The following is a 21,483-nucleotide window of genomic DNA, read 5'->3' as shown; positions in this document are numbered from 1 at the left end:
AGCATTTCATGTACGAATGATGATGTTAGTCCTCTATTAGCACTACACATATATGAATTGATAATGTTTTTGTACTAATAGCGCTACAGGTATGAATTGATTGTTATTTGGCCAATAGCGCTACGTGTATCAATTGAGGATGTAAACTTTATGAATGATTTGATGATAAAAGTTGACTTATAGCACTAGTGTGAATTGATGGTGTTACCTGGCTAGCTAATTGTGCTATACGTTTGAATTGATGATGTTCTTAGACTAGTAGCGCCACATGTATGAATTGATGAGGTTACATGTATTTGGCTAACAGCGCTACATGAATTAATGATGTTATTTGGCCAATAGTGAAACATGTACATACATGAATTAATGATCATTGTTGTCTTAAATTGCTCCATTTGAAGCAAAGGCTCATTTTAAGTATTTCTTATAAATGAGTGTTACATGTAGGCTTTTCAGGATTTTTTTTTCGTATCAGGTGGTTATATGTACATTTTGAAGTTTATAACTGTAACAAATAATCCATGAATATTAAACAGGTTATTTATTAAGTTAAAGATTGTTATTTGCTGTGTTCTTCTCAGATATCATCTTAACAATATACTTATGTTGTAAACTCTGCTCAAAAATACAAATGTATATGATAAAAAAAATGTTTGATATGTACATTCATTTAAATTTGAATACATGTAACATGAAATCCATTGTTATTGTATTTTAACAGTTTTATGTCAAAGCGGATGCTTATATAAATTGAGGTGCTGTGGGACATAATTCGATTTTAATATGGATTAATGTACATTGTGATTGAAATACTTTCACCGGTTTAAAATTTTCAAATTTTACAATATTTAACCAAAAAAGAGCTTTTAAAAATATTTGGAGAGGTAAAAATTGTAAAAACCCAGAGCGGGAGTCAAAGTCATGACTTACAGATTCGTAGTACACCCTCTAACCCACTGCGCGTCGCTGTTAGGTGACAAACTTAATGGTCCAAGTTTCCTTTCAATTGCAGCCCCCCCCCCCCCCGCCCCTCGACTGAGGGCAATTCATAGTAATTCTGTGTGTTTAATTTTTAAGACTACTTAATTCTCCATTACTACTTGTTTTATTTGGCAAGGAAAATCTAAATAATTATGTAATAGCATTTTTCTTACCCTAGATAAAAGTGCACCATGTCCACCCCAACCCCCTCCCAAATCCACCCACCCCCCAAAATTTCCACTGAATTTCATTTGCAACCAAATTCCCTCAACCAGATTAAAGACAAATAAAGACCATATAAGCTGACAAAATATTATATTAATTGATGCGTTTCTTGGGCAGTTATGCCAGTTTTAGTGCAAATAGGTCAATTTTGGTAAAATTTCAGTATTTTCATGAAGTTAAGGCCCACATATCTTTGTGTATTGTGTTTAGAAATTTATATTCCTTATTATTCAGAATACCTATGGGTTTTCACAATGTGAAGAAACGGGTTTCATTCAATTGCAGTGTGTAATATTTCCAGTAAACTAAAAAGAATTGTATGCTGTCTAATTTTTCAAAAGTTCTATAAATAGAACAAGGGGAAAACCCAAGTGCCATCCGTTTCCATAGTTACTGATGTAATGTATTAAAAATCATTCTCATTATAATCAAGTTAGGTTATCATGAATATCTGTGCCAAGTCTCATGAAATTTCGATATACTTCCATTGATAGCCATTTGCATGGTTCTATGGTAGACTGCCTCTTAAAAAACTTGCCTGGGACGCTATAATAGAGTGTTCTGTTTTATTTTCTGTTACTATTTTTTTTTTAAATTGTAAAATACATTTTGACCACACGTGAGTACCTCCAAGAATTTTTACTTGGAGGTGCGTATCTGGAATATCTTTCAGTTTTAAAAGTTTCAAAGAGTTACTCAAGTGTGGCCTTATTAAAATTTGGCAACAAATACTTAATATATAATTTATAACAGATTTGACTTCCCAGAAGGTTAGATACAACAGGAAACTTCCAATCACTGTTGGCTTTTCTTTAAGTTTATCCACTTTATCTCATATTAATATGATTATATAGACTAGTGTATAAGTCTTTGTATAAAAGGCTGAATGATTTGAATAAAATGTCTTCTCTTTATTAATTAATTTAAGAAAAATAAAATTGGCATTGATTTATTTTCACCCGTTAATAACATATTTAGTACATAAATAGACAAGAAAACTTGTTAAAATCTCACGACCCCATTATTTCTAATAAATCTGATAATTTCGTTATTCATATTTTCTATAAATATATTCCTTAGTTAGTTTATAGTTATCTTTTCAACATCATATTAAAAATGACTCCACAATTCAACCCAAAAAATTGAACAAAAAACCAGAACAAAGGTTAATTTGGTTTCAATAGAGTTGCAGGTACCCTCCAAATCCTTAACTAGTATAGAGTGTACAGATATTGCAATTAATTTCTTTTGATGCTTTCAATTTTTACAGAGTCCGGCCATGACTGAAAGAAAACACTAGTCTTATAGTTCTTTGTCAAACACTTTAATCTACATTTGAATCTACATCTAATTTTAATTTCAAAAGTTATTCATTCCGAGTTAACGGTCTTTTGTTGTTAGGAGAGGGGAGTATACCGTTTTACCCTTGTGTGCCTGTCTGTATGACCGTGTGTCTGTCTGTCCGTAACAAACTTTGTTAAAGATTTTTCAGCACCTTGTAATTGCATATGCTTGACATTTTATTACACTTTTTGAAATAGATATACCAGGGAAAATTGAATTGAAAATAAGAAAATGAACAGTGTAACTGAAAGGAATACTTGCTGCCCCCCCCCCCCCCCCCCCCCCCCCGGAGGATAAGGATTTTCTGGATTTTTGAATGTAACTTTTTTTTCTTTTTTTCTTGGTTTGTCAAGATTTTTTGAATGAGTCTGGCCCCCACTTTCAAAAGCGATGCTACGTGCCTGATGTAATCCCATCAGAGCGAGGGTATCACTAGTATGCATTTCTCTCAGATAACTTAATAATTGTTCATACAAATTTACAGAAATAAATATCTGTTATGCCCCCCTTTGAAGAAAGAAGGGCATATTGCTTTGCTGCTGTCTGTCGGTCGGTCGGTATGTCCACCAACAGTTTCCGTTCATTTTCTTCGCATAAGATACACTTATTGAAATGAAATTTTGTATACAGGTTTATCATAATAATATCTAAGTCAAGTTCGATTTTGGGTGCAATCGAGCAACATTCGATAGAGTTGTGTGCCTTGGACTTAGAAAAATTTCAATTATTTGTAGTTTCCGTTCATTTTCTTCGCAGTTCTTTCCAAGGGAGCGGGCATAAGTGTTTTACAAACATCTTTTGTTTATTAATTAAATTAAGGGATACACCACCTTGATTTATGTTTAGGTATGTTTTATGTAATGGAATAACTCGATATTTTTCAATTCTGACCCACATATTTTAATCATATTTCTATTTAAAAACAACCGGTTTGTGGTCATTATATATCATTTAATAGGCATTCTTAAATTGAATTCCTGTGTATACTATGAGTTTGAATAAGTGTTAGAATTGAGCTTGTTTTCAAATAGATTTGGGTGCATTTTATAACATGCCTCAAAATTAGTAATCTGACATACGAATTTATTAGACTTTGAGTTTGATCCTTTTGAATCTAAAATCTTCTTCAGTGAAATGCAGCAGGAAATGACAATGCTTAAAACATACATGTAGTAAGTAGACTATAATTATTTAGAAAATGTGATAATTTCCTTTTAGATGTTGTTGTCAAAAGAGCACCAAACATTAATGAAAAAACATGTTAAAACAACATATATACATGAATGTTTATACTATGGAATCATCATAGTTCGTGGGGGACCAATATTCGTGGCATTTGTGGGTAATCCTTGCCCATGAATTAACATCCTTAAGAACGTATACACAAGCCTTTGATTAATATCTGTGAAAGTTGCCCCAAACTTGCTTTCTACAAAATTACGTCCAAGAAACTCGAAATTTCTTTGCTACTCAGGAATATTGATCCCCACGAATAAAAACGATTCCACAGTAACTCTGTCAGAAGAAAATGTTCTTTATTTCGTCAATATATTTTTTTGATGCAATTAAAAATATGATCTGGTTTCTAGAGCTTAATAAATTCATTTGATTCTCATAAAAAATTCAAAGCTATAAAGGACGCGGACCAAGACTTCAGAAATCGACCAGAGAAGGTAATAATGTTTTAATGCTTGCAAGAATCCAGAAAGTAAGAGAAAGATATCTCCAACAAATCCATAACACAAAACTGAAAATAAAAATGTATTGGAAATATCTAGTCTGTCGTCTGTCGTCTGGAGAGAAAGAGGTAAGGTATATTTTCAAAAGTTTCAAAGCACTTTAAATCTATCTCGCATAGACAATTAGCAACAGCTGGAGTTTATCTAGATCTTCACGCCTTTTTTCCTTTTCACAGATTGTAGAAATTGACTTGCTAGGTGCACAAATGAAATAAAGGAATGCAGTGTAAATGCAATGTGTTAATGACGGTATAAGATATACAGTGGTGAGTTGGTTGATAGACTTCAAACATTAACCACTCATCAAAATAAAGTCACCAGTAATAATATAGTTCAGTGTCTTGAAGTAACAAAAAGTCTCTTGTATATATAACAGTAAAACATTTGTAATATCTTGAAAAGTAACTTACTGACACAAAAAAACAATCATATCAATGACTATTTAATTTTATATTTCATTGAAAGGAGATTAATATGGTAGCTTAGGGACGATGTTTATCAAAACAATTTTCGGTATGGATTTTTCTTAAAATGTTTCCATATTTATGGATTTTGTTTTAAAGATCAAAATATTAAATCTCAAGAAAACTTGAATTAAAGGAAAAAAATAGCTTAAGTGAAATAAGATAATATCTGTTTTGTACTTAGTCTACCTTAAAAAAAAAGAAACATACAATGGTGTCTGTAAACAAATTGAACATATGTTGTTATCGAACACACTGATAAAAATTGATACTGGCATTGGGTGATATAGAGGTGTCAGATTAACGTCTAAGAACACTTATGAAAACTTGAGAAGTTTGAATATTTATCAGTCAGCGAATCTTCGACTGATCATCAAGCGTTGAGCCACAGGTTGATTTTTGAAGTCGATTAAATAAATATTTCCGCAAACGTGATTATTCACTTGTGAACATTTGGGCCTTGCTTTGATCTATTAATGAAGAAAACTTGCAGTATGGGGTTTGTACACAGTTTCGTTATTTATAAATTACACTTGACAGAGTATTATTACATTCAAGGTTGAAATAACATAAGTTGATACTTGTACTTTTGACAGTTTATTTTTAGTATTTCTTATATTCAGATATGAAGGATAACTGTTCAAATGTTTTCTAGATAAACAATTAGAAAAAAATATCCGGGTTTTACACGTTAAAAAATCCAGCTAGTTTTATAGATGTTTCTCTTCCTCCAAATGTAGTATATATTTATATATTTTAGACATACATTTGTAGTACGTGATTGCCTCATATATCTCTATATTTGTTCGGTGAGAAATAATATGAGGCAATATGGCCGTCATTGGTCGACGCTTCCCTTACTCATTTCGACATTTCATAGTATTCAATACATAAACCGCATGCTGTAAATTCTTAAAGTATTTAGAGTAGTTACCCTTTGAAATTCTTTAAAATTAGAGTAGTTGCCCTTAGAATATTGACGTCACAGTGTTTTGTCTGGAGCAGAACTAAATGGCAGCGTCGAAATTTGCTCAAATCTCTGGAGGGGAAAGGGAGAAAACTTTTAAAATTGAATACAACAAAACATTGTAAGTGAACATAGGTGAAGCAAAGATTTTTATAGAGTATTTGAAAGGTGAGATAAAAAATTTTGAAGAGTTTAAATGAGTTAAATTGGCTTTGCGTAGATCATCGCTATTTGTGAATAAATATGTCGCTTGATAGTCCTCAGGAAAACAATCACTTAATAGGTTATTACTGACTCACTACGGAAATATATTGGGTTGATCAATCTCACAGATGGCGAGAATATATATATATATATATATATATATATATATATATATATATATATATATATATATATATATATATATATATATATATATATATAAATAACATTAAATGATTACGTAAAGAGTAAATATATATATGTACAGTGGGCCTATTCAGTGGGAATACATAGAAGTGTAGATTTGACGAATGTTGAATAAATAAAATGAGTCAATCCGTTTCTTTAGTGGGCGATTTTAGTTTTGATACTCATTTGCTTGCGAAGCACGACCTCTGGTGAGAGAATGGGATATAACTTTCCAAAACGGGGTAACCAAGAATGCGGATTTACTAAGTAAATCAACCGGAACAATTAATGCGATTTTAGTATTAATGGATAGAACTTTCCAAAACGGGTTGCCTAGAAACGGTTGACTATTTGACATCATGGCGGAAAGTGTAGGGCAAGTTACCATCAGGCAGATACTATGAATCTGACAACTTGGTTTAAAAATATGCATGCAAATAGATAATAGTGCATAACCTAGCTTGTTTTAATTTCATACTTTTTTTATACCATATTATTGGTTGTAAACCTTAGATATGAATTTGAAAACGTGAATGATTTATGAACAGATCATTGCATTCTGCGTCTAAATGGATAAATGATGTATAAACAAAACAGGGAAGTTAAGTGGGAATGCCCCCCTCCAAATTGTTTTTCAAAAACAGTCTTTTATCTGAAATTGTACTGAAAATTGACCTAAAGAACAAAATTTAAAGATAGAGACACTAAAATTAAAACCCATTCACAAATTTGAAATAGATACAATAAATTTTTTTTCCCATTCAGCTGCAACAAACAAGATTAATGCCACCTACATGTATATATACTGTACGATTCAGTTTAGATGTTTCATCAACCAACAATGCGCAGGTTTTTTTTTTTTAATTTCGATTTTAAAGCTTAGGATAAGGTCAAAACCAGACAAAGTATCTACAAAAATGAACAACAAAAGATGATTAAATATATATATATATATATATATATATATATATATATATATATATATATATATATATATATATATATATATATATATATATATATATATATATATATATATAGGTGTGGGTGTTTTTAACATTAATCCTCATATTTTTTGAATAGGGCTATATACAACTGATTTAATTATGGCTATTGTTGCTCAGGTGGACAATGAGCCTTTTGTTTGTTATGTCAACACTAAACATATACAAAATTGTTTGCTGGAACTAAATTAATTTAAAATGTCGGACATATTAAAAAATATGTCAAATTAAATTGAACTATTTAAATTGTTGATTTACACGAAGTAAAACACTTATGGAATAATAAAATAACTCATAGATTTCTTATGATATACACAAGGCGACATCCTTGGGCCTCATTACTATCTTTGCTTGAATGTTTTGCACATTGTCGTAAGAGTAATTGCATTATACATAGAAGATTTACAACTAACTTTGTAAAATGCAGCGCAGATGTGTTTTTAGAAAGGAGAAAAAAAGTATACTTAATCAATAAAATGCTTTCTGTGGTGATTTATGCGTGATATGAAGGTAGCCACACTTAGGTTGCTGGATGTTTCGACCATTCAATAAACGGGGCGTGTCGTTTTCAGTCCTGTCATTTTCAATTACAATCAATTTCCGTAAGAAATAGAAGGAATCATACTTGTTGGATGCAACTATATATAAGTATATAAATTATATATGTACCTATGAGCAGTTTACAAGTTGACTGTCGAATGATCCGTCGAGGCCATACGTACGTATTTGTGTCTTTAGCAACTTATTGGCATATTTTCATTACATCGTACCACAATAACTCTTTCGTGAAAAATAATCCAAAAGAAATACACTGAACGTTTTCCCATCTCGATAAAATGGATTTCTCCTCATCATATCGAAGCACAAGAAAAAGATGCGCCCGTTATGCGCTAGTTTTTTTCTGTCTTATACTAGCCACACAGGTAATCTTCAATTATGTATCTAAAAAGACAACGAGAGGAAAATTCGTTTTCTATAGAAACTACAAGGACGTAACAGCGACCAAGCAAAGTCGGAAGGCTGATGATATGTTCTTGCAGAGGAGTGTCCATTTGTTTGACAATGGACCACAATTTGATGCCTCTTTCTCGCCTCTGTATTATAATAAATCGGGATCACAATCTTTCGAACATTCATCACAGAAATTCTTTGGTTCTGAAAGAGTTATACCGAACGTAGATTGTGGTTTGCTGTTTGAACAGAATGACAAAGAAATTAAGAGAGTTCGTAAAATGAGGGTAAAAAACAAATCGCAGTCGTTTTGCCAACAAACAAAAGCATGTGAAAATTTCATCAATACAAAAGAATACATTATGGATTCGTTAACAGATGAGGAGAGGAATTTTCCGATTGCCTACAGCATTCTTGTTTATAAAAGCCCAGAACAGTTTGAAATTCTTCTGAGGTCAATTTACCGTCCACAAAATATGTACTGTGTTCACGTAGATAGAAAAACTGTTGAATACGTCTTCAATGAATTTTTCTGCATCGTACGATGCTTTCCCAATGTGAAGATGGTGTCCAAAAGAATTGAAGTGAATTGGGGAAAAATAAGTGTTTTATTACCAGACATCACATGCATGAAAGACCTTTTATCAATTCCTAAATGGAAATATTTCATTAACTTAACTGGACAGGAATTTCCCCTTCGTACAAATTATGAACTGGTAAAAATATTGCAAATTTTTAACGGTTCAAACGATGGAGAAGGCACCATCAAAAGGTTTGCAGAATTTTTATAATATGTACATCAAATTACATGAAACAAATTTCGACTAGGGACAATGAAATAATGACTATATAACACCTTTCATTTACAAAAAGTCCCCATACAATCACAATCTTTAATAGTAATTCACCCATTAAATCATTTGCTCCAATTCGACATTCATCAAATTAGGGCAAACAAGGAAAGATGGAATATTACTGAGAAACCTCCTCATACTATCCAGCCAGTCAAAGGCTCTGTCCACGTGACTTTAAACAGAAAAGTTGTGGAATACGTCATCAATCATGATGTAGCTGCCGATTTTCTTACATGGGTGAACAAAACAAGTATTCCAGATGAGACGTTCTTTGCAAGTTTGATTCATAATCCTCAGCTGGGAATTCCGGGAAGTTTTAAAGGTAATAAAATAAGGCTATTACTCAAAATACACTGGCCTTGTGGCATTTTTTAATTTTAGCAATAAATACTAGTCAAAATGCATATGTTTATTACTTAATTTGTTAAAATTAAAATATGCCAGATCTACAAGGACAGTTATTCATTTTTAGACAATACACCTATTTTATATTTACAACTAAGTGTAGGATTTGCTTTGTAGGAGATCTGGAAACAGATGTTGGCGTAAGAAAGCCTTTTCTATCACGATTTGTAAACTGGGAGGGCTTATCAAATCATCGGCAGTGTCATGGTAAATATGTTCGATCAGTCTGTGTGTTTGGAGTTGGGGATCTTTCTCTATTGGCTCGACGACCAGAATTCTTTACCAATAAATTCCACACAGATTACCAGGAAGCCGCTTTGCTTTGTATGGATCAGTTAATATACAACAGAACCAGAGATGAGTATTATCAACGGTTAGGATTTGATTTACAGTATTATGAAAAGCTACCACATATCAGGAACATCATATAGACGTTTGAAAATGTGATAAAAAGTATTTGGACGGTTTTTTGTATTTTGTAAATTGTTACTGATGACAATGATGGAATGTGTATAATAAAATATTTAACGACACGATTGTAATCTTTGCAGTCTCATAAAGTCAACCTATAGGGGTTAATATTATATATAACCATTTTTATCAACACACTTTTGTGTGTATGTTTTTAACCGACAATAATTTTTATGACCGTAATGTGGAAATGAAATCATATTTCATAAAACTTGACAATCCGATTTAAATCAGATCCTCGATCCGCTACTTGTTTTTCTTCTGTCGCTACACGAGGATATCATTGTTCGTATCATACGAGTTTTACTGTATGCTTAATCTGATATCAAATGGGCGACGGCTGCGGACATGGTTTTCAATTTTAAAAAACCCGGCAGAATTTGTGCTTCTGCTCTGAAAAAATTTGAGTAAAATACGGGAAAATATTTTTTCTGACGTCAAAAACATAAATAAACCCAAGATAAATGAATACATTAGTAAATAGATTAAAACAAAATATAATGTAATTTTACTTGTTGATTGCACTCTAAGGAAAGTACGATACATGAAACTCAATTTAAGTAAATATAAAAAGCGGAAAGTTCAATTCATCGCCAATCTGCTATTATTGTCAAGACATTTTAATTGATAATTTCCAGATTACATAAGATAAAGATCTAAGCTAGTTAGTGAGTTTCGACCGTTTCATTCGTCCTACATCAGTGATGACATCATAATTGATTTAAGGTATCTTTCCTCCCCTTGTTGGCATTAAAATTTTTTGGGTTTATCTTTCTTCAAATATTTTGGCAGCATGGCATGTTAATATGCGGAAAATTAAACACGTTTTCATGATTTTCTATTTATAATAAGAAAGAAAATACGTTATTCATTACATATTTATAACGTTGTAGTAAAAAACAACTATGCATACATGTATAAGCTGCTTTGTTTTGTAGACACTTTTGATATATCATTGATCGTTAAGACGCACATGAATGAAAAAGGAAACTTGCAAGAAAATTGCATTTAACGCATGCTAACACATTATGAGCAAATTACTAAATATACATTTATGTTTGGACAATTGTTTGATGGAATTAATATAAAAAATATATATTTGTGTGTTACTTGGTTCCTTTTAAATAAATGTTTTACTTCATAATGCTTGGAAATATTTTACAGAAACTTTTATTAAAATCCCATAGCATAATGAAACTAAGTGAAGTCCAATAATGAAGCCGAAAATGTGTTCACCAACTCAATCCATCCGTAGATACGCAATTTTGGAGACATTGTAACCTTTGAAATATATAGATTTGCAATGTTTATAAAAATAAGATATGGCTATACGAAGTAAGTGATAAAATGATAAACTTGTATTCAGACAACAATAGAATTGCATCAGAAAAGAAACCCAGATAACATAGAGTGACATGTGCAGATCATAATTAAAAAGAGATGCGCCGTAGAGAGTCGACATACAACATTTATTTCATGTCCTTCCGTTATAGTTAGAAACAAAATAATTTAAAGGTATACCAAACCATACCCATATTCAAGTGGAAGAAAAACTATAATAAAGAAAAGCTTTTTAATTCTCATTTTGTTTATTATGCACTACGTAATGAGTTTCAAAAAGTGATGTTTAGGATTTATATTTCATAATACTAGTGTGTGCCTACCCGGGTAATGGCACCCCACGTTGTAAAATTTTAATTTTACGTTTTAATTTTACTTAATCATTACAAGTGTTGCAGAAACACAGTTTTGCCAACTTGTCCATAGTCATCGAATATTACGCAACGCGTCAGAAAGCTTTAAATAAAATAATCGGTTTATTGAGAAACAATCCAAACAACGGAAGCTATACATCTATTTATGGTCCAGTTAAAGAAAACAGGTTCGACTTCGTGATGATTTTCAAAGAAATAATATTCTTAAAAACAGAATCATTTTTTGAAATGTATTACTGTGAAATCATAAGATTTCGTGGTGGCTCAGTTTTCTTGGAATTCGTGGATACTTTTCCGCCACGAATTACTATCCTCCACGAATTAATAAATTAGAGTTATAAAGTATATGAGAATACACGAAATTACGTCCCAATGTACATGTAAAACTTAAGCAATCCAGGACAATTGACCCACTGATTTGTAATTATTTGTTGCTCTTCAACGCCATACAACACTAACATGTTTAAAGAGGTAGGCTTTTATATTAGATTTACTAGACTGAAATAACAAACACCAAATGAAATTGATAAGGGTATTCAATCAAAATAGCATAATTTGAACCAACAGCAAAAATACTACTTTTTTGAGGCACGAGTAAAGTTTGATACGTCTTTTGCCCCTTTGTAAAATAGATTATTAATATCAACTGTCGAAGCTTTTCAGTAAATGCTGCAAGGCGACTTGGAGACTGAGAGAGGTATGCCTGTACATACGTTGACTGTAGTTTTGAACTGTATAAAATAGCTTTTAAGAAATCGAGCGAATTTGTGAAATGAATATTATAAATGAATTTCTTCACTCATTGTGATATTGTGAGAAGTTCATGACAAAAAGAGGACCAGAGAAACTTATATGTTTTAATTTTGAATGAATACCAATAAATGTCTAAAACATGTTTTGACAACATTGTAAGAGCATATTTTAAAGAACCATAAATCAACAGAGTACACAAAGTAATTCATATCCCATACATAAAGTTTAAATTTTGAATTATAATATGGTTTCCTTTTTTAAGAAAAAAATGACAAAAACACAAGTTGCCATGACAAGCAAATAAATAATTACCTTTTCAGTTCCGCGATTTAAATTATGCAAAATATTTCGGTACAAGTGTAAAAGTATCTACAATATTTTACAGTGAGGAAAGAACCAATTTACAGGAAAAGGGTACATTTGTAAACTGTTGACCATTTTAATCAACAAAAATGGTGAAAAGAAGAGTTTATTGCAAATAAAAAAAATATGACAGAAGGGGCATTGTAGTGGATATTACGACAGAAAAAGTACTTATTTGTATCTGATGTCTGGTTAAGATGTATGCACTTATCACAAAATGGCGGCATGAACTGCTTGAACCAAGGATTATTTGCATTGAATGAGATAAGATAAAACACTAGCGCCGTCCACAACATGCATGCACTACAACAATTGATAAACAGATCTTGAATCGCATCATGCTTACACTACAACAATTGATGAAACGACATTGAATATCACGATTATAAATTTATGAGTTTTATACTACTATAACAAATCTTTAAAAAGATAGTAATGCAACGAAGTTGATACGTTAAATCACATCTCTAATCGTAAAACCTTCACAGTTTTAACACTTGCTTAAAATGATGCCTCAAAATTAGAAAGCAATAAAAGGATTCTATACGCTTAGTAAATTATCATTTAATGCTTAAGTTTTCTTTTTGACCCTTTTGCTAGGGTTGTATATTACGCTTTGGAACACTTTTATAATGATCATGTCATAGATATAAAAATCATTAACATGTACAGCGTAACTATTTGTTCTACAAACATTATCAGGTATATCCATTAGTTTCCTTTATTAATAACTGAAATGCCTGTCTTTAAATGACACGATTTGATTCACAGTCATAGACGTAAACATTTTGTTGAGTCGCCCCAAAATTAAATGTAACCAAAAACAATAAAACGCATGTTACATAACTATTGCCTGCTTGGAGTTAAACCTAAAACACCAACGTTGATATTTTTCAGCACCTACGCTTGTTATAAATGTTTTCTTCTTTTTTCATATAAAATGTTGAATAAGGTAGTTTTGTCGATATAATGAGCTTTACTTTTCCGATTAGAGACTATGCTCTCAATGCACCCAGTAACGTTATGCCAATGCTGATATGAGTGCATTTAAGGACTTATCATTTATAAAATATCGGATGGGTTCAGATAAGATAAATCCAGATTAAGTTATGCAGTTACGTAATATTGCGTTTTTACAAAAAAAGAAAACACTATAAGTGAATATTTCATACAATGAATTTGAAGGATTTACAACTTACAAACAAAACAATGTGGATATTTTATGTGCTACTAGGTATTTGTATTATCATATTTACAATGTTGATGAACAATTCTTGCTCAGAAAAAAGAAACGGAATTCAATCGGTTATTACTTGGACGAGCCAAAACGTTACAGACGAAGCGGAGAAAAGTGCAACTAAAGATCGATTCTTGCAACGGATTATCAAGGTTTTCGATAATGGACCACGATTTGATTATTCTTTTTCACCTTTGTATCAAAACAAGTCATCAAAAATCATCAAAAGTTATACTCGACATCAAAACTTTGACACAGACAGATATTTATCAAATGTTGATTGTAGTTTGCTGTTTCAAGAAAACTCGAAAGAAACCGAGAGAGTTCGTAACCTGAATACTACAAACAAATCACCAACGTTTTGCAATCAAACGTACGAGTGTAACAGTTTCATTTTATCAAGAGGATATATAATGGATTCTTTAACCGACGAGGAGAGAGATTTCCCAGTTGCATATAGTATTCTTGTTTACGAAAGCCCAGAACAATTCGAGATTCTTCTGAGAGCCATATACCGCCCACAAAATGCTTACTGCGTTCACGTTGACAGAAAAACCACCGAAAACGTGTTTAATGAATTCTCATGCATTGCACAATGCTTTCCAAATGTGAAGTTGGCATCTAAAAGAATGGAGGTGGAATGGGGGAAAATAGGAATAGTACTAGCGGAACTCTCGTGCATGAAAGATCTTTTATCAATTTCAAAATGGAAATATTTCATTAACTTAACTGGTCGGGAGTTTCCACTGCGTACAAATTATGAATTAGTGAAAATATTAAAAATTTATAATGGTTCCAACGATGGGGAAGGCACAATCAAAAGGTTTGTAATCTTCTCAAGCAAGAACTGTTAAATGGAAATAATTCAATGTCAAAGCATGAATTTATCTTTTTTTCAAAGGGCTAACAAAGACAGATGGGAAATTGGAGTAAAGCCTCCCCATAATATTCATCCAGTAAAGGGATCGGTTCACGTCACACTTAATAGAAAGTTTGTGGAATACCTCGTCAACAATAGTGTAGCTGCTGATTTTCTAACTTGGGTAAACAAAACAAAAATTCCAGATGAGACATACTTCGCCACACTAATTCACAATCCTAATCTTGGAATTCCAGGAAGTTTTAAAGGTAAGAGAAACTAAAGAGAAAAGTAAAACAATAATTTAATTCAATACAATTCAGTAAAAAGGGCTATTGGCATTGTCTAGGTCACTTTATGATTTTATTTATATTGTGGTTAAAATGTACGCATTACAAACCTTGACGTACGTTGAATTTTTTTCCAAAACTCAAAATTTCATTACTGCTTTTACTGATGTCAATATGAAATAGATACACAGATTTTAAAACATCAACTTCATATTAGTATCAGGTTTTCATGAGAAGGATACTAATATACAAGTTATTTTTATAGGAGATCTGGAAACAGATTATGGTGTACAAAAACCTTTTCTATCTCGGTTTAAAAACTGGGAAACTTCACCCAACTCTTTACCATGTAATGGTAAATACGTTAGAACGATCTGTATATTTGGAGTTGGAGATCTCCCTCTTCTTGCTCGTCGACCTGAGTTCTTTGCCAATAAATTTCATCTCGATTACCAAAGAGAATCTTTACTTTGTATGGATGAACTTATTTTTAACAGGACAAGGGAGGAATATTACCAACGACTGCATTTTGATACAACGTATTATAAAAACTTAAAACATATCCGAAACATTGTATAAATGCATTTACATGTTTGAAGACCTATTTGATAAATAAAAAATAGTGTTTTATGCATAAATGCTTTTTTTGTGGTATGTGTTTTTTTTCTTCTAAAACTGGCCATTATAGTCAGAAGGTTCCATCCCTGGAATCGCAGACAAGCATCGTTTGTAATATCATTCAATTTCTATACACAGTCGCACAACTTAATGTCCATTTAGGACAAATTAAGGTAAAAAGCCTCTTAACTTTCTTAAAAGAGACAATTCAAAGGTTTCCAATTGTCATCAAATCATTTTAACCCCCCCCCCCCCCCCCCGTTGTTATTTACTTTGAATTACGACAGAAATTTATTCGCACGGCCACTTTGCATTGACATGCAGATACACAATATGCATGTACAAGTATGTACAATTTGCTTTCCTGTGGGCTAAAAGGACACGTTCCAGTCGCTGGTGGCCCTTGTCGATGATAATCTGGTTACATGTAACCTCTTTAATCTATAAAGCTGCTTATGAATTTGTGAAAACGTCTTTATACTTCATATATTTAGTAATTAAAATAGTAAATGGGTTATGTGGGTGTTAAAATCCGTGTTTTGTATTAATTAATTGTCACACACCAGAACGTTTTTATTATATACACTGTATGGGCAAGAACATTTTTTTCACCATTATTTTTGAGAAATCAGAATAACTAATAATATTGCGATTAAACAGCATTTTTTTAAACGTTTTTATGAGCAAATTAGAAATAAGAGAATGTTTCTTAACTGAGCACAGTTCTGAAGTCGAAATTATCATTATATAGTTTTACATGTTCATTTTTTGTATTGTTCAAGATATTATTAAAAACATATCATTTCATATCTCTCCTGTGTTTCAAAAATATGCATTCATTTTAATTACAACCACGCAATTCTAGGAAAAAATAGTGTTTGTAGACCTGTCTTTCTGTAAATTAAAATTGATAGTCGATTGAAGATGTACAGAAATTCATTATAAGACTAGAATGGGTTAATCTGAGATTTGTTTATTTTTTTCCTAACGGAGACTGTATGCATATTTAAACAAAACTCCCTACATCAATTATAACTTTTGATATAACTTCACTCGTCTCAAAATTATATTGAAAACTTTCAACAAACTATATAACGTTAGTTTGCAGTACATGTATAACAACTGTCAATCTTAGGTCTTATTGCGTGTCTTTCAAATGCTAGACATTAATGTGATATGCATAAGGATTAGATTAAGCGGTGGTTTTCGGAGAATTCGAGCCATCATTGTGAGTTGGGAAAATAAATTGTCATCCGCTTATCTTTATTGATAGTTGTAGTTTTATAAGGACACGCATGGAGATCCATTGATTACTTGGGTCAATCAGGAAATAAGAAGATGTGCGTTTCCGCGAAACTATGATAAGCTCAGTCTACCTAGCGCTTTGAAGATTTGCGCTTAGAGAGAGCGTCTGGTTGATTTCTACTTATTTATTTACATTTTAAAACGTATGCAAGAACGAGAGTTATTTTGCTTCGCGTTTTAAATACATTTTTAAAAACATACAGACAAACAATATAAAGGAGAAAATATTTTAATCTGCGTTACATATGAGTATGAGGTTTGTTTATTTGTAATTAGAATCATCAATCAAAGTGTTTTTTTTATTATATTATTTTTTATGCCTTGTGATATAGTTTTTTTTTTTTTACGTTTTATCTATTTGTTTTGATTTATGGTTATTTTTACCATATCATATTCAATTTGGCCCCCGAAAATTATATAATGTAAAATGTAATTTACTTGAACACAGTACAGAACGCAGAATGTGAATATCGGTTAATTCAGTTTTCATCAGAGTTGCGGGTTTTCCCCAAAATCTTAAGTTAGTGTAAAGTGAACAGGAATTGCATTTAATTTCTTTTTATGCTCTTTCAGTTTGTACAGAATCCGCTCACAATTATCGGAAAAGTTTGTAGAACACTTTTATGTACATGTAGAACTATTTCAATTCCAATATTTATTCATAACGACTTAACAATCATATGATATTTCATACACGCGTAGATGACACAAATAGTTGTAAATTCAAATTATAAGGCTGACACTACTTTGTTCCTGTGTTTTACAGAGTATATACTATGTAATACAATTACTCAAAATTTGTCATCCATGTATTTAAAGTTTTGTTGTCTTTTTTTAATGCTTGCTTCAATTTTGATTCTTATGTGAACAATGAATTACGATAAGTGCAATTTAACAACCCTCTTTAAATAGATTTTTGCAAGTTTTTAAACGCATCTTCGTATTCATTTTCCGACGAGATACCTGTTGAAAAAAAATCACCTGACGACAAAATTAGAATTTCCTTGAATAGCTGTTTCAAAGAAACACAGCAGAAACACAGTAGTAAATATCAACCATATAAAGATATAATTATGTAGTTAGTGGTTTATAGATTTTCATAAAATGTAAAAATATAAAATGTTTTTTTCTACCAATATTACCGTGTGATGTATCTCATAACGGTTATTAAAGTCATTCAATTAAATTAGAAAATATGAAAATTAGACGTGTAAGAGAGAGAGAGAGAGAGAGAGAGAGAGAGAGAGAGAGAGAGAGAGAGAGAGAGAGAGAGAGAGAGAGAGAGAGAGAAGAGAGAGGGAGAAAGAGAGAGAGAGAGAAAGAGACAAAGAGAGAAAGAGAGAGAGAGAAAGAGAGAGAGAGAGAGAGAGAGAGAGAAAGAGAGAGAGATAGATAGATAGAGAGATTATCCTGCTCGAAGAACCCAGAAAGTATCAAATTAATATACATTTATTTTCTTCAAATTTAAAAGTCCACAACAAATTTGTTTTAGAATTATATAGTTTGTCTTCTAGATATTTAAAGGTAAGGATGATTTTGAAAAAAAAGTTTAGAGCACTTTAAATCTTTTTCCTTAGCAATTAGTAACAGCTGCAGTTAATAACTTTACACTAAGTTTTTTTTAACCACAGATTGCACATCAAAAATAGCTGCAAAAAGGAATATAAAGGTTTGCAACGGACAATTTGTGGAGGCGGAATAAAAAATACAGTAATAGGTTGGCTGATGCACAACATACATCAGATTTTAATCTATATTTGCATCATTTTCCTAGGACAATAACGGATTGTCTCCTTTGATGATTGCCAATGTATTGTTAGATGGTTAGACATCAATAAATCTCTAATTATCCAAAAACCGATATAGATGAAAAATAAGATAAGGAAAAAAAGATGTATTGCTGATTTATCTATAACTTTCTTATTAAAAAGGGAGAAACCTACAATTATTTGAATTAATTGAACATATGTTCTTATCGAACACATTCGCAATGCTAAACATTAATACTGGTATATCAAACGACGGTACGGTGCGTTGATATTAAGTCCTTGGAAAACCGATAACTCCAAAAGTTTGAATTTAAATAGTCAGTGAATAGTTGACCGATCATCATGTGTTCGGCAAAAGGTAAATTTCTTTACGGACGGCCGCAACAAAAGCGCCTGGCCGCCGCTTATCAAGCGAAAGACGGTAGATGCACAGGGGCCAAGCCCGTTTTAACATTAATTTCAATGTAACCATAAATAAAGAAAGGGGTCGAACTCTGACCCAGATAAAAAAACAACCAGCTCGTTTCAAAAGCCTAATAAATCAATTATTTTTTACAACACTTGCAATATGCATGTATTTTTCAGAAATGTAATGTCTAAGATACACTCAAAGAAATCCCATTTTTGCCACAAAAACTGTCTGCATGCCGTTGAAAACGTAGGCGTGGTTTAATCGAGACAGACAGACTTTAATTGTCACATTGAATAAGTTTAATTTAATAATCCTACGTAGAAACCTTTTTAATTTAGATATAACTTTGGCAGATCCATTATTACCTTAGAATTATTTTAACTCTTCAGATGAACAAACATCAAATGTAATGACAGTATCTCCAGAGCTGAATGTACCTAGTGCTAAACCTTTAAGGTATTATTCGATGTATAACGACCACATTTTGTACCTAATAAATGAATGGTCCGATATTCTTAATCATGATATCATTTTGACAGTGTTATCCAATAAAAATACTCCACCAAAGGATTTTTCAAAATTTTGATTATGATCCAACTAATTACACCTTGAATTTTGCATTAAAGTCTATGCGCAACATATGTTTTATTAAGATATTGTAAAAAGTAACTTAAAATTCGTAGAACTCTCTTGGTAAATACATGCATGAACTTTCTCTTTATTAATCTATGAAAGAAAATGAATCACTTATGACGAAATTTAAACTTTCTTTTTTTGTCAAGGGGGAGATAACTCATTAAAAAAATTTGAAGTGCAAAATGACCGGCTTTTTATATGTTGTCAGTCATGTGAATTTGGTTTATTTCACTTTCATTGTTATCTTGCAATACATATTTAACTAGTTTAAAATGATTCAAAATTGTTCAATATCCCTTCATTATACATTGAATACCTTGAGACAAGAACAGCTAAGATGGGTTAGAAAAATTACATCCAGTTATCTAGCTGTTTACTTTGAAACAGATGTCACGCAGATTTTAATGTAAGGTCAAAATATCAATTTCATTTATTTTGTATTATATAGTATGTGTGTTGTTTTTTTATTGTGATAGAATGAATCATAAAATGCAACTACCCAAATACCAGGCACATCGAAAGATTTTTACGAATTATTCACCGTAATAAGTTCTGCTTTTAAACTTCATTAGACAAAGCCTGTGTCCTACTAGCTAGGTTTTCGAATTATTCCTGTTAAACAGTGGTTTCCTAGAACTTACAGTATCGTAAAGCCAAACACATATTTACGATTTCCTTCCATAAGTACAAGCAGGCACTTAAAGCAGGTTATAGGGCTATAATGGCAAATACCAGGCAGTGAACTGTAAGTAGCAGGGGACTTCTTTTTTAATGCATGAAATTGTTGGGTGGGGGTACCCCCATTTAGCAGGCTATCGGGCTATAGACGCAAATACCAGGCAGTGAACTGAAGGTAGCACGGGACAGTTTTTTTTATGCATTAAAAATCTGGGGTGGGGGTAACCCGATTTAGCAATATGTTGCGGGAAAAAATATAATTTGCACCTGGATCAAATTGACTCGTAACTACCTGTTAGGCTTAAGGAAGGACATTAAGGTTAAAAATTACACTAAATGACACCAATATCTTTTTCTGGTTAAATAAAATGTCTAATTGACCACCCTGTGTTATGTCAAAATTTTACCCATTTTGGCCCATTAAGACCCCACCCTAACGTATTCCCTGCAGAGAGATGACCACCGGGACAGGGTGCAACCTGTAGTCTAACATGTCCCCTCCCTGTCCCTCTGTACCGCCCCACCTCCCATCCATGTCATTTTCCCACTTTTTCACTTACCGTCTGCCCTACTTTCTTCTTGCATGAAAAGTGAGCACACTTGCCAACAGTCGCCTTTTCGCATCTGACTCCCAAGCATCCCCTATAACACTATGGGACCTACACGCTTTACATAAATATATAGGAATGACTCCCTGCTACCATAAAATTATCACCTATAATCAATTCACTAATTTTCATAGTACATACAGGCCTTCAAATACAGTAACACATTTTTACTAAAATATTGAAGGGTACTTTATGCGAAACTGCCCCTTGCTACCTGTAGCTGCAACCCTTTCTCTGTTTACTGCCCTGAAAAAAAAAATACATATTTAAGGACCAGAAACAGAATAAAGTAGTAAAACAAAATTGTAATTTCTTTTTATTTTCGATGTTCACATGTTTAGTATTATAAATTTAATTTAACAGAGATATATTACATTTATAGTAAAAATTTCTACTGTCGATAATTTATTTTCAGTATTTCTCATATTTATATAGAGATTAT

At 31.9% G+C, this 21,483-nt stretch overlaps 2 protein-coding genes across 2 annotated transcripts; both read left to right on the top strand.

Moving 5' to 3' along the window:
• The first annotated feature begins 7,885 nt into the window (after window positions 1–7,885).
• Window positions 7,886–9,773, top strand: LOC128185699 (beta-1,3-galactosyl-O-glycosyl-glycoprotein beta-1,6-N-acetylglucosaminyltransferase-like). Its single transcript, XM_052855328.1, has 3 exons — window positions 7,886–8,840; window positions 9,018–9,244; window positions 9,445–9,773. Exons 1-3 carry the CDS (start codon window positions 7,954–7,956, stop codon window positions 9,756–9,758), a joined length of 1,428 nt encoding a protein of 475 aa, XP_052711288.1. The 5' UTR covers window positions 7,886–7,953; the 3' UTR covers window positions 9,759–9,773.
• A 3,999-nt stretch (window positions 9,774–13,772) lies between these two features.
• LOC128185086 (beta-1,3-galactosyl-O-glycosyl-glycoprotein beta-1,6-N-acetylglucosaminyltransferase-like) lies at window positions 13,773–15,716 on the top strand. Its single transcript, XM_052854763.1, has 3 exons — window positions 13,773–14,689; window positions 14,768–14,994; window positions 15,281–15,716. Exons 1-3 carry the CDS (start codon window positions 13,803–13,805, stop codon window positions 15,592–15,594), a joined length of 1,428 nt encoding a protein of 475 aa, XP_052710723.1. The 5' UTR covers window positions 13,773–13,802; the 3' UTR covers window positions 15,595–15,716.
• The last annotated feature ends 5,767 nt before the right edge of the window (window positions 15,717–21,483 follow it).

Source organism: Crassostrea angulata, chromosome 5 (genome assembly GCF_025612915.1).
Source record: "Crassostrea angulata isolate pt1a10 chromosome 5, ASM2561291v2, whole genome shotgun sequence".
NCBI lineage: Eukaryota > Metazoa > Mollusca > Bivalvia > Ostreida > Ostreidae > Magallana > Magallana angulata.
The sequence above is the reverse complement of the archived record's forward strand: the minus strand, read 5'-3'. Positions and strand labels throughout refer to the sequence as shown.

Excerpts from the sequence above, each read along its gene's own strand:
- LOC128185699 (XM_052855328.1), top strand. The coding sequence starts at position 7,954 with ATGGATTTCTCCTCATCATATCGAAGCACAAGAAAAAGATGCGCCCGT. Across the intron at positions 8,841-9,017 it reads GGAGAAGGCACCATCAAAAG|GGCAAACAAGGAAAGATGGA; the intron begins GTTTGCAGAATT and ends TCATCAAATTAG. Across the intron at positions 9,245-9,444 it reads AATTCCGGGAAGTTTTAAAG|GAGATCTGGAAACAGATGTT; the intron begins GTAATAAAATAA and ends TTTGCTTTGTAG.
- LOC128185086 (XM_052854763.1), top strand. The coding sequence starts at position 13,803 with ATGAATTTGAAGGATTTACAACTTACAAACAAAACAATGTGGATATTT. Across the intron at positions 14,690-14,767 it reads GGGGAAGGCACAATCAAAAG|GGCTAACAAAGACAGATGGG; the intron begins GTTTGTAATCTT and ends TTTTTTTCAAAG. Across the intron at positions 14,995-15,280 it reads AATTCCAGGAAGTTTTAAAG|GAGATCTGGAAACAGATTAT; the intron begins GTAAGAGAAACT and ends TTATTTTTATAG.